This window comes from Schistosoma haematobium, chromosome 1, assembly GCF_000699445.3.
Source record: "Schistosoma haematobium chromosome 1, whole genome shotgun sequence".
Taxonomy (NCBI): Eukaryota; Metazoa; Platyhelminthes; class Trematoda; order Strigeidida; family Schistosomatidae; genus Schistosoma; species Schistosoma haematobium.
The window spans coordinates 52,917,219-52,935,288 of NC_067196.1; the positions used below are offsets into that span (position 1 = coordinate 52,917,219).

Here is an 18,070-nt window from a genome sequence, read left to right on the forward strand (position 1 = left end):
TTGATAATATATTTTAAAAAATATTACAATAGTAGTGATAACAAAATTCTGTTAAACATGGGTAACAGTGAGGCAGAATAAACAAAGGAATTAAAATATTATTTTTATTAGGAAACCAATAATAGTTTTATTGTTAAGGTTTTGAATAGTCATCACGATTATAATTTCCCTGATAAGAAAATGATGTTTTAATATCCTTATTTATTCTGCCTCTCTGTTACCATGTTTAACAGAATTTTACTATCACTTATTGTAACTATAATCATTCTGAGAAATATGTATATATATATTCGCAATTGTACAGCTTTAAAGAATATTCTCGCTTTATACATCTGTTATAAAATATCTACTTAACGGTTAATTTGGTTTAACATCCGAATATTATCCCCACTAAGTTAAAATCACTCAGAAAGTTGTTTCAGAAGCATTAAAGTATAGCGTCAGATTGTTGTTACTAACATAATTTCATTTGAGCCATCTTCGTTTAGCTACATATCATTCCGTCTACGTTAAATTTATGTCTTCATCAATCTGTAATTTCTGTTAACTGCTTAAATGTAAAATAACTATTACACAACCTACGAAAGAAATGATCGATAAACGAACTCACTAATGACAACACTAAACGCCCACCACCACATTAACTCTCTTTGACCTTGCATGACTATATCTTGTTCATTCACCAATCATAAATTTTATGTTTGTCATAAACGATATTAAGTTTCTGATAGAGATCATGAACCGATTGGTGTTAGACCACCAGTGAAAACCTGGAAGCACTGGACGACCATTTCGTCCTATTGTGGAACTCTTCAGTAGCGCGCATTAAAAATATTCGAACTTGTTATTTTTTCAACAGCTTGATGTATTTTGTACCCATTTAAATCATTCGTATGTAAGGCTCTCATATGTGATGGAATAGTTTATCGATATTTAATTCTAATAAAATCCAATAAACGTTTGCTTTAACAGTACAACAGAGAAATATATTTACAAGACCACTGGTCAATTTTTACATATGAAATTACAGTGATTCAGGATCAACGTAACAAATACTGGTTAATAAAAATAGATTATTTGGAGGAGGATGTGGACTTGGGCTGAGTATGGTGAATGCGGACTTGTCCTCGGAAACATTAACAACTACGATAAATCCATAAACAGGAGCTTCTGGAACTTGATAAGGTTCTGAAGCTTGAGAAACTGCCAACAGACGATTCTTCAAATCTCGACTAACTGAAACCTGGATGGGATTACGCCATGTCTCCTCTTCTTGTGCTCCATGTGGAAGTAGTGCATCGGGAATGGCCTCACTTCCAACTTTGTAAATTGAATACTGGAAATGTAAAGAATAAAGTATACAAAGACAGGTGGTGATGGTGATTTAAATTACTAGTTGCAAAAAGTGTAACAAAGTGTAAATAAAGAAAGGGATTATAATAAATGTCATTCAGTAATATGCGCCTATTAATCATCGCAACGAAGACAATGAAGGTCAGTTCCGTAAAAGGCTGCAGTCGACCGTAGAGAAGTGCCCAGGAGAACACCTGACCAGCCTGATAGAGGACCTAAACGCCAAGATTAGGATGGCCAACACTGAGTATGAATGTATTATGGGGGATATCGACTGACAGAAAAGAACGAAAATGGTGGGAGACAACTAAATCTGTCCTTTCAACAACATGGTTATGAGTGGAGCGTTTCCCATACAAACACACACAAAGCTACATAGGTTCCACTGGACCACGCTATATAAAATTAGATCGATCACATCTGCAAAAGTTCCATGGAAAGACGTAAGAACAGAAAGAGGAGCTGATATACCTTCAGATCACCACCACATAGTGGTGATTAAGGATTGGACAACCGAAGAAGCAGGATTACAAAAGCTTGGTATAGTATTTCTTCAAGATGCTAACAAGCTTAGTGAATTCAACATAGCTCTCAATGAAAAGTTCCAGGCCTTAAAAGATTTACTCAGTCAGCTACAACGTAGGACCAGGCACATATATGCATCGGTCCAAGTTGCCATACCTCATTAGCGCAGCAAGATGAACACTGGATTCATAGAAGTAGTTACGTCAACGGGGGTAATATATAGGAGAAAGATTGCAGATAAAAGTATAGTACAGGAAGAAAGAATTAGTTCGTAGAAAGAAAGATATGAAGTGATTTTAATCTCTCAGTTTAACGGAAGACAGAGTGTATACACCTACGCCATTGTGATCGATTCTGAGCCATGTCACCAAGTCTCCAACCATTGGTTACGATAGTCACGCGGACCCCAATCAAGTAGTCTGCATCTACCAACATGGCTCAGACCAGAAGTTGGTGACTGAAAGAAGGGGAAGCCACATAGAGTGCAACTGGGAAGAGATTAAGAAAGCAATGACTCCAATATTATAGGAAGTGCTAAGCCTAAAAAAACAGCACTATTAAGGATGGACCTCTGTAGACAATCTACGCGAGATCCAAGAAAGGAACAACAAGACAAGAACCAACAACAGCCGAACAAAAGCAAAGAATGTCAAGGCACAAGCCGAATACACAGAAGCAAATGAGAGAATGGAGAGGAGCATGAAAGCTGACAAGCGAAAATATGTGGAAGACCTAGCAACGATAGAGGAAAAGTCTGCAATAGGAGTATGGGGAAACTGTATGACACAACAAAGAAGCTTCCAGAGAAATATGATAAGCCAGAGTGACCGGTCAAGGACATAGAATGAAAACCAATCACTCAGATTCAAGAACAGAGAAACAAGTGAGTTGACACTTTGAAGAGCTCTTGAATAGACCAACCTGGTTTTCGTAAGGATCGACCAAGTACCAACCAAATAGCGACTGAGTTGCAAGGTCGTGCATGAAGAGTAGCTTAGAGACGCATTCTAAGTGAAGACCAGTGTTAAACAAGGTTCGTTACTCTCGCCTTTTTTCTTTCACTAGATACTTTTATAACTCCGCCTGGAGTCCCTCCAGGGGCTACTGCCGGTCCCAAGCCCGGATAAAGGAGGAGGGTTGGGCATGGGGTTAGCGTCCCCATCCCGTAGAAAACTTACTCGCTAAAAAAACGCTAACCAGAAAAAATTATTCAAACCTTTTAAACTCTGCCCTGGGAGTCAGAAGATCTTCATTTAGAAGAATTATGACGCCTCATGATGAAAGCCGAATCCCTTCGGAAGTTACGAGGCCGATGCCCCTTCTGACAACCAGAGCGACCATTTATTTAGGTACATGGAATGTTCGTACAATGTGGGACACCGGAAGAGCCTTCCAGATTGCTGCAGAAATGAGAAGATACAACCTAGAGGTACTTGGGATCAGTGAAACACATTGGACACAAGTTGGACAACAACGACTAACTACAGGAGAGTTCCTGTTATACTCCGGCCATGAAGAAGAAAATGCACTACATACACAAGGAGTTGCATTGATGCTGTCCAAACAAGCGCAAAATGCACTTATAGGATGGGAATCTCATGGACCAAGGATCATCAAAGAGGGCATTTCAATGAACATCATCCAATACTATGCGCCTACCAACGACTACAATGAAGACGCTAAAGATCAATTCTACAATAGGCTGCAGTCAATAGTCGAGAAGTGCCCAACAAAGGACCTGACCATTCTGATGGGAGATTTCAACGCCAAGGTTGGAACGGACAACACTGGATATGAAGACATCATGGGACGACACGGACTGGGAGAAAGAAACGAAAATGGTGAGAGATTTGCAAATCTATGTGCCTTCAATAAGCTGGTCATAGGCGGCACCATATTCCCACATAAACGCATACACAAAACCACATGGACTTCACCGGATCACTCTACACAAAACCAAATCGACCATATTTGCATCAACAAAACGTTCAGGAGGACTATAGAGGACGTGAGAACCAAGAGAGGAGCTGATATAGCATCAGATCATCACTTACTGGTCGCCAAGATGAAATTGAAACTCAAGAAGCACTGGACAACGGGGCAGACAGTATCACAAAAGTTCAATACGGCCTTTCTTCAGGATACTAACAAACTCAACGAATTCAAGATAGTCCTCAGCAATAAGTTCCAGGCCTTTCATGATCTACTCAATGGAGAAGGAACTACTGCGGAGAGCAACTGGAAGGGGATCAAAGAGGCAATCACTTCAACATGTCATGAGGTCCTGGGTCACAGGAAGCACCACCACAAGGAATGGATCACTGTTGATACACTGGATAAGATTCTAGAAAGGAGGAACAAGAAGGCAGCGATAAATACCAGCCGAACAAGAGCAGAAAAAGCCACGGCACAAGCTGAATACACGGAAATAAACAAACAAGTGAAGAGGAGCATCAGAACCGACAAACGTAAATATGTGGAAGATTTAGCAACGACGGCGGAAAAGGCTGCAAGAGAAGGAAACATGAGACAATTGTATGACACGACAAAGAAACTCTCTGGAAATCGCCGCAAACCAGAACGACCAGTGAAAAGCAAGGAAGGCGAGGTAATCACCAACATTGAAGAGCAACAAAACAGGTGGGTAGAACACTTCAAAGAACTCTTGAATCGATCAGCTCCACTGAACCCACCCAACATCGAAGCAGCACCCACGGACCTCCCAATCAATGTTGGCCCACCAACAATTGAAGAAATCAACATGGCCATCAGACAAATCAAGAGTGGAAAAGCAGCAGGACCAGACAACATTCAAGCAGAGGCACTAAAAGCAGACGTAGTGGCAACTACAAGGATACTCCACATTCTCTTCAATAAGATTTGGGATGAGGAACAAGTACCAACAGACTGGAAAGAAGGACTACTGATCAAAATACCGAAGAAAGGCGATCTCAGCAAGTGTGATAACTACAGGGGCATCACTCTTCTCTCAATACCGGGAAAAATCTTCAACAGGGTATTGTTAAACAGGATGAAGGACTGCGTAGACGCCCAACTTCGTGACCAACAGGCAGGATTCCGTAAGGATAGATCGTGTACAGACCAAATCACAACTCTACGGATCATTGTGGAACAATCAATTGGATGGAATTCATCACTCTACATCAACTTCATTGACTACGAAAAGGCATTTGATAGCGTGGACAGAACAACACTATGGAAACTTCGACACTACGGCGTGCCTCAGAAGATAGTCAATATCATACAGAACTCATATGATGGATTACACTGCAAAATCGTGCATGGAGGACAGTTGACAAAGTCGTTCAAAGTGAAGACCGGTGTTAGGCAAGGTTGCTTACTCTCACCCTTTCTCTTTCTCCTGGTGATCGACTGGATCATGAAGACGTCAACGTCTGAAGGAAAGCGCGGGATACAATGGACATCTAAGATGCAGTTGGATGATCTAGACTTCGCAGACGATCTGGCCCTTCTATCCCAAACGGAACAACAGATGCAGGAGAAGACAAACAGTGTGGCAGCAGCCTCAGCAGCAATAGGTCTCAATATACACAAAGGGAAAAGCAGGATTCTCCGATACAACACAGCATGCACCAATCCAATCACAATTGACGGAGAAGATTTGGAGGATGTAAAAACCTTTACATATTTGGGCAGCATCATTGATGAACAGGGTGGATCTGATGCAGATGTGAAGGCGCGGATCGGCAAAGCAAGAGCAGCATATTTACAACTGAGGAACATCTGGAACTCAAAGCAACTGTCAACCAACACCAAGGTCAGGATTTTCAATACAAATGTCAAGACAGTTCTACTGTATGGGGCAGAAACCTGGAGAACTACAAAAGCCATCATCCAGAAAATACAGGTGTTTATTAACAATTGTCTACGCAAAATACTTCAGATCCATTGGCCGGACACTATTAGCAACAACGTACTGTGGGAGAGAACAAACCAGATCCCAGTGGAGGAAGAAATCAGGAAGAAGCGCTGGAAGTGGATAGGACACACATTGAGGAAAGCACCCAACTGCGTCACAAGACAAGCCCTCACATGGAATCCTGAAGGTCAAAGGAAAAGAGGAAGACCAAAGAACACATTACGCCGAGAAATGGAGATAGACATGAGAAAAATGAACAAGAATTGGAAGGAACTGGAAAAGAAGGCCCAGGATAGAGTGGGTTGGAGAATGCTGGTCAGCGGCCTATGCTCCATTGGGAGTAGCAGGCGTAAGTAAGTAAGTAAGTAAGTAAGATACTTTTATATAAACCACACACTAATTGTAAGGGCTAGTGATAGTACTTGACTGCTCGAACGGAAGTCGGTGGGGCAGGATTTGAACCTGGTATTTAGTGCCTGAAGGTAAAACCCTTTAACCACTGAACCATTATTGCCCTTTTTCTTTCTGCTAATTGTTGACTGCAATATCATGACCTTCAAATCTCAGAAGAAGCACGGAATACAGTGGATACCTTGGATGCAGCTGGACGATTTGGACTTCGCAGATGACTTAGTTCTTCTATCTCACACAACAACAAATTTAGATGAATACGGTGTAGCAGGCTTCTTCGGAAATAAGCTTAAACATTTACAAAGTAAGTCAAAATAACATATGGAGAAAATCGGTCAGCAGCCTATGTCCAAACAGAGGTAACAGTATTAAGTAAGTTTTCCGGGTTAAGGCAGAACTCGATGAAAAAACTTGAACATGTAAATCGAAACTTTGCAACAAGGTTTACTGTAGAACCCGTCAAACGAGAGAGTAACTACCTTACAGGTTGAGACCACGCACTGCACTTACTGTAAGTTTGAGCAGACAATGTCATTAACCCTTATAATCAAAGTGGTTCAAAGATGACTATACAAACTTGTGTTTGGTAGGCGAGCCGATTAAAAAGTTATACTTTCTAATCTAACGACTAACACATACAAACACACTCATATTTCTTAAACCCGACTGACAGAGATCTTATTTCAATGAAGAATCAATAGAAAGAAACTAACCTCAGAAGATTTAAGCGTTATTTGATGTGGATGTAGACGTCTCAAGGGGTTTTCGCCATGTAAATAGGCGCAGACTCGAGCATCTCGCTGACGTGTCCACTGATCTGGACTTCTAGTTATAGCACCTGACGATTTAGGCAATCTTACTATAGTCACCTCGGGAGGAAGATCTTCACGCAGGAACGAAGCTAGAAATCCATCTTCTATGACCAATAATGTGTCAACCTAAAGAACAAAGTGCTTTTAATTTCATGAATATATATATATATATATATATATATATATATATATCAAGGTTTAACTTGATAATGTCAAAAAAATATAGCATCTGGTGGATTATTTAAAAACGTAAGATAACAAAATAATGTAATAAATATTTTATGATTTAATAATTTTCCCAAGAATACTATTAAAACTGCACTAACACGAAACATTTTGTTGTAAATCAAATGAAATACCATAGACCGTAGTTTTACCATTAACCATTTTTCAAAAAACCACATTTGATGTCTTCAAGTTCGATAGCATAAACACATGAATTATCCTTATACCTTCATATTTTTGACGGCCACCTCAATGTACAAGAATGTGCATATGTCTTTAGCCTAAATGATGGCATTGGCGTGATTAGATTTTTTTTTATTGTATTAAGTACTTTGATTTGCTCCTCTGTAATATACAGAACTAAGCTAATTTGCTTTGATTGTTCATTCATTCTCTGTAGAAGTAACTTAAGATAAGTTACAGGATTTTAGAAATTCAATTTTTTCTACTAAACGGAACATTACAAATACATTATTTTATCAATCTATATGTAATGCATTGCTTAAAAATCGATTGCTTTAATCATAAAGTCAATGGTTCATACGTATGACACATTGACAACGTAATGAATAGACTTTGTAATTTAGATCTGCTGAAGTGAACAGAGGTAGCAACAGTGTGGAGAGTGCAATATAACATTTCTTATTACCAAGAAACAGTGAGTTAACTTTAGCCTTTGGTGAATTTTAGTAAATATCAAACCTCTTCATCTTTTCTCATGCACGATGATATACCTGTGAAAATATTTTAATTTTGATGGAACAATAACAAACATAATAAAATAAGTTAATAGTTGAATTCATGAGTCAATTGAAGCTAGACCATTATGGAAAACCTGGAAGCACTGGACGGCCGTTTCGTCCTAGTATTGAACTCCTCGGCAGTGCGCACCCACTATCCCGCCTCGCGAGATTCGAATCGAGGACCTATCAGTGGATGCGCACTGTTGAGGAGTCCCATACAAAGTAAGATGAAACGGCCATCCAGTGCTTCCATGTTTTCCATAGTGATCTAGCTTCAATTGACTTATGAATTCAACTATTAAATTACTATAATATACACAAAACCACTCTCTGATTATAATAAAATAAAATGAATTCATTTTACTTCATAGCTCTTTTTTATCATCTGTTTACAACTTAAACATAATAGTAATGGATAGAGACTACATTTATTTACTAAAAATTAACTAGTAATAACATAAAATTACACAATTATATATTTGTTGTATTTAACATTGTGAATTTCGTACATCATTCAGATTTCTCATATCATATCGGCTCATATTATCCAAATGAAAAAAAGATCAATATCTCGTTAAATGATCACTGAGACGTGATTTGACCTTACTTATATATACACTCTGGTTTATATCATATGCAACCATTTTTCCGACAAAAACAAATTAATTTGAATATTTTAACAGTACAATAGTTTGCATTTTACATATAATTCATGTTTTAAAAATGTTTTTCGACTTGTACTTTTTTTTATAATTTCGAATAAACAAATGATTCATATTAAATATCAACCAATAATAACGTAAGTTACACAAACCACATACATATTCATTCAGAGTCAAAGGAACTGGATCGAAGGGGGGTTTGAATCAATATTTTATACACCGCAGAGGCATTGGCAATCCACTCAAGCCTGAACTTTGCGTGCAGAAACAATTTATCCAACCTCTCATCCTCCCTTGGCCCTAATTTCCTTAATGGATATGATTCTGTGTTTTTTTTTGTTTTTTTCTGCACTTTTATTTAATTATTATCGATATTATTATGACCTTTGTTGTTTTTCGTTTTTCTTCAAATCTGTCAAATGGACTATTATCTGACTCATAAATTCTATTCTCCCTTACCCCTTGATTAATACGTTAACTTCATTTGTTATTTATCCTCGAATCCATTTTTCTGATACAATCCTTTCTCAGATTGAAATCATGAGTCAGTTGAAGCTAGACCACCATTGAAAACCTGGAAGCACTGGACGGCAGTTTCGTCCTAGTATGGGACTCCTCAGCAGTGCGCATCCACGATCCCGCACCACGCGGGGCTCGAACCCAGGACCTACTGGCTTCGCGCGCGAGCACTTAACCACTAGACCACTGAGCCGGCATCCAACGGTGTTAATGTCTAACTTCAACCACTCATGATTTCAATCTGTGAAATTTCTAAAATCTCCACAAAACCCATTCTGATAACAGTCCTTTCTATCCCTCTATAGACATATATTTTCCATATAACTATATATATGAATGTACAGCTTAAGTAAATGATTTCTTCGAAAAGAAAATTTTCTTCGCTGATTCCTCTTTTTCTTATTCAATGACACTATGGGTTATTTTAATTATATTCATTATTATTTAGATTGTGTATTTTATACATTATTCACATATTACTATTTACTAAAGTTAACATCAGAATATGATTAGATAAGTTCTTAGTGTAGATTTGCTTGTTAAACGTTAGAAATTCTTTGATAATATTGATTTTGATTATTATTCCTGAAGATATCCACATTAGTTTTCTGGACAAAATATTGGAATTATTTAAATTTCCAATATAATTTTCATAAATAATGTGCTTTGTTTACTCGGTGACTAATTTTTGTGAAACTATTCATTCAAATATTGACAAATATTCGTATGAATTTTGTTGTGTAAGTATTTTGTAGCATTTAAGACTTACTTCACTGAAGTGAAATTTTGGGCTAAATCAATGTGTATGTTTCAGTTTACTTGCTCATGTGGAACGGGTTATATCGGCCGCACAAAGAGAGCTCTTTAGAAACGCATCTCTGAACATTACCATGCCTGTCTCTCCAAAGGATTACAGAAGTCAGTCAAAAACTTAATCTTGGAGAATCTAGTCGATTCCGGTCACTTCGCTTTACCAGAACCCTCCTTCAAAGTCATACATACAATCAGAGGGGTCCTTTCAATACCTGATTTTCAAGTCTTGGTAACATACCATCTGAATATTTAACACCATTCTATCTTACCACAGAATACTATTTTAGCAAATGAACTTAACTATAAATATGATTGTACAGCTTAGGTAAGTGAAATCATCGAAACGAAAATTTTCTTCGTTGTGTTTTTTCTTCGTCAATGGCATAATGGATCTCTTTCGCTATCTACCATTTTCATTTAATGCAATGGACTAACTTAGTTGAAATATCTTGTCTATTGTAACATAATAATTTTAGACTTGCAACTGTGGAGCTTGATGAAGTTATTGAGTAAAATAGTTCACTCTAATATTCTTTGTTCTCCGAGTTTAAAATAATTCGAAATTATTAATAGGCAAACAACATTGAACTTGTTGCGTTTTGTCGAAGTCATAGCTATTAAAAGGTTTAAACCAGATTTATGTATTCAATAAGATAATGTTTTCACTCTTGCTTTGCCCTGGTGGCTTGATCTTCCAACGTGTAGTTCCATAACAAAGCTTTGTTTATATATTTCATAACTAAATTTCTCCATACTTCGTTCAGTTTTATCTGAACTTTACTTATTTTTACTGATCTGTTTTCTTGTTATTATTGTGCAAAGTTGAATTATTAATTAACATTCTCATTAATTTGTCTCTATGTTTTTTTCATAAAAAGAACTTTCTCCTATTACTTTTATCTCAGTTAACACAAAATTATTCAACGGTTTAGATGGCTTTTAGGACGATTGTTAAATAAAACAAGATTTTTAGTGTTGAGATGACTCGTATGCAAAGAATCAGCTTACACCTTAAGTGAAATCATAGGATTCATGATCAGAATAAACATGGGTATGATAGGATAAAAAGAATAGTAGTACAATTACGAATTCAATCAAATGTTTATTATCGCTTTAAAAAAAACTGTATCGATGAATTAATTAAACTTTTCTAATATATTGATATAAATTGTGTAAACCAATTTCTAGTGATTATTACTATTATGTTCGGGATGTATGTAGCTGATAAGCAATCACGAAGTGAACTGAATTCATGTTATTCTGCTACGTTGATTGTTCGTGATTTATTCAAATTTATCAATGGAAAAAATTGCATCAAATATTTGAATTTTGATCATAAGAAAATCATCCATGTGTTGAAAAAAGTAGATTAGTCTTTGAGGTAGTAAAATACGTTGTTAACTTACTTCGAAAGCTGCAGCAGTCGTTCGTATGGCTTGGATACCCTTTTCTTTACTTGACCCACCATCTGAATCATCTTTACGAAATCCACTCATATTGATTATACAACCACTAGTGAATATACTCATATCATTCTCAGAACGAATATTGATAAGTTCGGCTAATCGATTCACCTAAAAGACAGTGCCAACAAGAAAGCAACCCGAATTACAGTCCCAAAATCGATAAGTAAATAAACACAAGTGTAGGAAAGGTCCCAAAAAATCCCTTACCAAAGTCTCTAGAGGCCCGGAAACACGTTACCTAATCAGCGTTGAATAAAATCTCTGCAGAAACATTTAGAAAATTCAGAATCACCTGTCACAGTTTTGATTCGATATTTACCTATAGTGCCATTATATTCAGAATGATTCCAGAAATTTCCAGAACCACAAGGTAATGTGTATCTCAACGAATACCCTCTTTTTGTTTGTAAAATAACCTTGGAGTAAGGCTTCTACCCGCAATCTGCGCCCTGACTCTATTGTCCCGGTTGATATGTAGAATCAGTTAAGTTTATCGAAACCGGCTGAAAATACAGTTTAGGCGTAGCGGTAGCAAGACTTATCAACAAGTTAAACCACAAAATCTATTCCTGTAGTCCAGGAATCATTATATATATATATATATATATATATATATATATATATATATATATAAGCTACTTAATACATTACGAAAATTAACCTCCCAATTACGTGTTCATGTACTTGACTGATGCATGTTCATTGCAAAAGCTAGTTAAATAATTTAATTTCCCGAAACTAAGTAGAACCAACAAGTAATAGGACGAAACTCGTGTCTTTGATTCCAGTGATGGGCAAAAATCCATCTATTCTATGAAAGGATCTAACTAGGTTCGATATGACGTTCCGGTTCCAAATAAAAATCCAACAGCATTTGAGAACTACTTAAAACAAATCCTTACAATCAATTGAATATATAAAAGGCAAAGTCGACAAAAGCATGTTCAGTGAACTGGAAATAAATCTTGAATTACTAGAAATGTGATATCGTTTTAAATAAAGCAAGTGAGAATGGAAGTGATAAAAACTTTGCAAAACTTCGGGTTCACTGATCTTATTTTTTCCCAAAAATTTGGTATTGAAAATGCTTCTAAAAATTATGACAAGTTAGACTCCTTAGGCGTTATTTTAGAATCGTCTAGGCAAATTTTCAAAAACTCGCTTTACTTGAAATCACGTATACAGCGAATCAGTGACCGGAGAGCATACAAGGTCTCGTATATTCTGCATTTTCATCAACATAAAAGATCGACAGTCGTCCTGACCTGACAACTTTCCCTGTAGTATTTACAGTTCACATTGATCCGCTGAAAACAAGTTGTTTTCTTCAAATGTTTATTGGCGCAAACAACTCCAAAGATGTGATGAACTTCTTGAGGTCTACTCAGGGTTTATGAAGAAACTTTAGTAGTTTAGTTTGCATGTATACTGAACAGACCATGTACATGACTGAGTGAACACAATTCAAACTAAGTTATTTGGTGAAACAGACCAACCTCTTTAGCACCTAGTGGAACTAAATCCATATATAACAGACCTATTTTACAAGATATAAATAATAAGTAACCATGTTCACTTATTAATTCAACTTTTTATATGATACACTATGTAGCCTCTTCTCAAGCGCGTAGAGATTTTCAAATACATAAATTTAAAGGCAAATGCTACACTGGATAAGTAGTAATTAAACATACTTGTTCTCGAAAAAGATTTAAGTTACTCGCAGGATCAGTGTGACCGAAACAAAATACTAGTGGATCTTCCTCTAGACTCCACCCTTCCATCAAATCATATGGTTTGGTAACACTTATTGCAGCAATAGTTGTTGGTATACACACCTGTTACGTATATAACAAAAATACATAAAAATCCAAGTTGTTAATAAAAGAGGAATGCGGCAACACTGAAAACAGTAAAACATAATTTCGAAAACGAGTCGCAAGAATTGAAAATGTCGGAAAAAATACGATTGAACCACATCATTCAAAAATGCGATTGCGAACCAAGTGCTCAGAAATAAGGTCACAAGAATTGTAAATTATTCTAGTGCAGATAAATAAAGTTATTTGCAAGTTCTACTGTAAATTCCTCTTTGGTACAAAGAATACGATAATCGCCAATGTAATGATGATGCAAATATTTAAGTTGAGTTATCTTAATGTGTCAGACATACTCAAGTGACGAGTAAATTCAACCGACTAGTCGCAAATAACTGTAGATTATTACCAGTTGACTGAACAATGATTTTAGACGTGACACTTTAGTACATGTTTTTTAAGTACTTTAAATTCGATAATGGATTTTTCTAATCATCATCTCCGTTTGCCTATGTAATAAAAATAATTTTAATAGCCTATTTATATCCCCTGTAAAGCATTTTAAAGTTCAAATGCAGAGTTTGTAAAATGATAGTGTTTTAATGGAAAAATCCGACTGGACATTTTGTAATCACCCACTAAGTTAGATCCAAACCATAGTATGTTTTTTGTCATAGGTTATCATTAATCATGAAGAATCCCAGGAGTCGACTAAGCAGTCGTTGACAAAGGAGACTATTCACATTTACAGAAATCAAAATCTTGTTGTTATCCACCAGAACTAAATTACAGACGAGTAAGGATAGCCACATATACCAATTATAGTTAAATAAACATTTAATATTTCATTGAAAGTAAACAAAATCTACATACTAAATAAAGAAACAAAATTCACAAATGACATGTGTTTGATGGATAGACTCGAATTAACTACTTAATTTTACGGAGATATTTGAAAAACTGAACATATAGTTGCAGAAATAGTAACTAGAAGAAAAAAGCACTTGCACAATTAGAAGTATTTAATTTTGTATGAAGCCATAGGTGAGTCAAACCAGAATACAAGACATCACTTAATGAGAAATGGTTTGTAGGCTTTTAGGAGTTCCATATAGGTTATGGTAATATTGACACAAAGTGAAGCCTCGATATTGGAGGGTCAATAATTTCAAAGATATCCTGATACACGTTGATTAGATATTTTACAAAGACTAAAGCGAATCTATGAAAAAACTAAATTAAATTACATAAAAAAAGTTTTACATAATAAGTGCGGTACCTGATTGAGTCCAACGTTAACATCTACAATTATTGGTTTGTGTTTTCTACGAGCCGCATAACTTGCCAAAGTGCGACAAAGTGTAGACTTCCCAACACTTTCTTGACCACATACTAATACGCGTGGCCCTCTACTTTGTTCCTTTACAGCTTTTTGTCGTGAAACTTCTAGGTTAGCGTGAATATTCACATATACGTGCACAATTTCTTGATCTTCCGATGAGGCGATTATATAGGCAGCAACTCCCTGGTCTTGAACAATCAGTTTGCAGCCATGGAACGTAACGACTGTTCCTCGTTGACCTGGATATAACTGTAACTCCCAACCACAAACGAGTTCAGTACCAAAAACTTCAGCAGCACCAGAAACCAAAGTTAAACCAGATGGTGAAGTAACTTCAAAACGAAGCATCTGATATTTCTCTAGAGTGTATGATCGAATGGATGGGTTTGATCGTGGAAAATCCTTCACGCCATTCATTTCTATCAAATCTGGATTCCCAGGTATTATGGCTTGCCGTCCAACGGAATGATGGCAGATTATGTAAAATCTGTCGGAAAACCGAAATGCATCAAATAAGAGATCTAGGAAAATATGGAGAATTGATTGATGAGGTAGTGGGGTGGTTTGGGCATGCCTAATTCAAAGATCAATTGGTGTAGGAGTAATTTGGAGGAAAGCTAAGAGCCGCCAAACAAAGACCTGATATCAGTTCATCAAATCACTGAAAAATGCACTGAGATACGAGATGTAAAACCTCGCTTGATTTTGACCACTTTACGCCACCCGCAAGACAGGATAGATCTACCCATTTATGAAAAGGTGAATATATATTCCACGAGTTTACTTCTCTATAGTGCAACAATCTTTTAAGATAACAGCATGAGTAAGTCCCTTAGTATCAGACCACAGATATTTTCAGAACTGTTCGTGTACGATGGAACTAATCAATGAGTATTGATGAAATTAAACATTCGATTTTAGGAGTTACAAGTCTGCTGATGAAGTGATAACCCTCTAATGCATGAAGTGATGTGGAAACGTGATACAAACGTGCATTCTGATGCTTTGTGCTGGCTAATATATGATTAGATTGAAATATGGGTAAGTGTTGCTAAACAGATATATTATAATTCATAAGGACATGTTATTACAGTAGGTCAGTAGGTTTACTACCTGGATCTACAAACAAAATTATGTTTGGAGACTTAAGGTGATATGATGTAGCGTCAGTAGCAGTGGCACGTATGTATTCTATGAAGCCCTCAAAATTCTTGTGTAACCACTTACTAAGAAAGAAAGATTAGTTCAGCGAAGAGTTCTCTTTTCGGCGAATTCATTTTCAAAGCTGTACAATCGCAAATATATATACTTATTTTTACAGGGTGATAATAATACTGATAATAAACTTGTGATATACATGGTGACAGTGAGGTTAAATAAACAAAGGTATTAGAAAAATTTTTTAAAAAACAAGGAAAGTTTGATAGTTAATGGCTTAGATATTCATCGGGTAAGAGTAGCTCAGCATGATAAAATAACATAAAATGTTGAAACAGAGATGAAATGTGATCGGAATGATCGTTGAAATAAAAACAAACCGGTTGGGGGTACAAGATTTACCACTTACTAGCATATCGTTATGGGAAAACATATAGTCTCCATTGAATCGCGCTTTAAACATGATTCACATCACAAGTAGGCACTAGGTGTCTAGCTTTGAAACGTTTCTGCTAGAAAATGGTACGAGACTTAATTATGATACCTTAGTCTGAACTAATTCACGGTGCTTTCTGCAGGACTAACCATCAGATAGATGACAGGCCATATCATTTTCAGAAACGCACATGAAAAAAGTTTGGAAATCCATTCCAAACCCTACTAACCATTTATTTTACTACTTGACGTTATTTCCCCCTCCAGTTTTACAGTGAGTCAAAATTGCTTTCAATAATATTTTATTCCCTTTGCTGGAGCGAAATAATTAACTTCGACAGACATTTCCTAGATTCCGTACTATCTGGCACTAAGCGGACAAGCTAAATTCTAAGTCTTGAAATACATTCATATTTACCAGTCATTGGTAAAGGCTACAATCTTCATTCAAGTGTAGGAGTCAATTGTACCGACAGAAATGACATCTAGGAGACTCCCAAGTAAGAGGAATCTGTTTTAAACATTAGCCGGGGAAGTTCTCAATTTGAATAGCCATCACTCATGTTACAGCCACTTCTTAGCAATGCATACACACAAACGCCAATGCAGGTAAACCTCTCTAGAAATCTACGGTACAAATCTTGAGATTATATGATTTCAACCCGTACAAATACAGAACGATGAATGTAGAAACCATGTAACCTTAGTGTATCCAACCTTGATATTGTAATTTATTAAATTTCAAAGACATCCCGAGCTCCCAGTTTTGGCGAAAATTTGGCACATTTTGGGGAAGCCGCTATAATAAATTTTGGGGAAATGGCACAAAAATTCCAAAGTTTCTCCAAAATTGGGAACTCGGGATTGCACTTATTTTTACATGAATCTCCGAAAGTGCTTATTTCTATCTATTTTTATAGGTTCATCTTCATTTGGTCGAACGAAACCACTTCACAAGAAGGCATTGAGATGACTTACTTTATGCCTAAAGGCCAAATGTAACGCACAAGTTCAGATTTGCGTATTCAGTCTTCAGTAATAAGGATAGTAGGTTGGTGAACCTGTATTAATCCTGACAAATTGCTTTCCAGTGAAAGTCCAGCTTCTCCTTGAAAGTATTCGCTGATGAGGTTGATACCACTTCTTCGGGTAAGGCGTTCCAATGATTGACTACTCGATGAGAAAAACGAAACCCCACTTTAAGTTTATTAGATCGTGGTTTATGAACCTTCTTGCTATGACCTCGGGGATTATAAGTGCTGGAGGGAGCAAAAAGATAAGACATATTAACACCCAAGTCATAATTAAAGATACGAAGTGCCAGTATAAGGTCACCTCGTGTCCTACGATACAACAAGGGGAAAAGATTTAGGCGTTTTAAACGCCCATCGTAAGGGAGTCTAGAAAGACCCTTCACTAATTTCGTTCCTACACGCTAGACACGCTCAAGGAAGTTAGTATCCTTTACCAGACACGGGCTAACTGCTTGGATACAGTACTCTAAGTGTGGTCTAACATATATGGGATATAAAATTCGAAACGTTTCCTCGTCAAAAGATTTGAACGCTCGGCGAAGTGACCATAACGCACGAAAACCTTTGACAGCGGCTGCTTTGCAATGCGTAGTTGTTTTTAAATCATGACTTAATACTACTCCTAAGTCTTTATGCTCTTGAAAGCAAGGAAGAGGTTTAACCTCAGTAGTATAATGGTAACTATTACCGTGACCGATGTGCATTAGCACACTCTTCCTGGCATTGATTTCTAAGCCCCACTCTCGAGCCCATCTAACTAAATCGTCTAAGTCAACCTGAAGATCCAGATGATCAGCCGCACTTTTTATTGTTCCCCAGATTTTTACATCATCCACAAACAATAATTTCGACGA

General features: G+C 36.7%; 1 protein-coding gene across 2 annotated transcripts; it reads right to left on the bottom strand.

The window, feature by feature from the left end:
• Positions 1–312: 312 nt before the first annotated feature.
• CLP1_1 (Cleavage polyadenylation factor subunit clp1) lies at positions 313–17,497 on the bottom strand (the record flags this gene model as incomplete). Of its 2 annotated transcripts, none has more annotated exons than XM_051209045.1 (6): positions 313–1,336; positions 6,904–7,128; positions 11,371–11,538; positions 13,125–13,268; positions 14,527–15,076; positions 17,161–17,497. In XM_051209045.1, 5 exons carry the CDS (start codon positions 15,004–15,006, stop codon positions 1,025–1,027), a joined length of 1,329 nt encoding a protein of 442 aa, XP_051074467.1. The 2 variants fall into 2 exon arrangements, with proteins under 2 accessions (XP_051074467.1, XP_035590195.1); XM_035733987.2 differs by lacking the exon at positions 17,161–17,497 and adding an exon at positions 16,333–16,396 and having other exon boundaries at positions 1,025–1,336; positions 14,527–15,110.
• Positions 17,498–18,070: the final 573 nt, after the last annotated feature.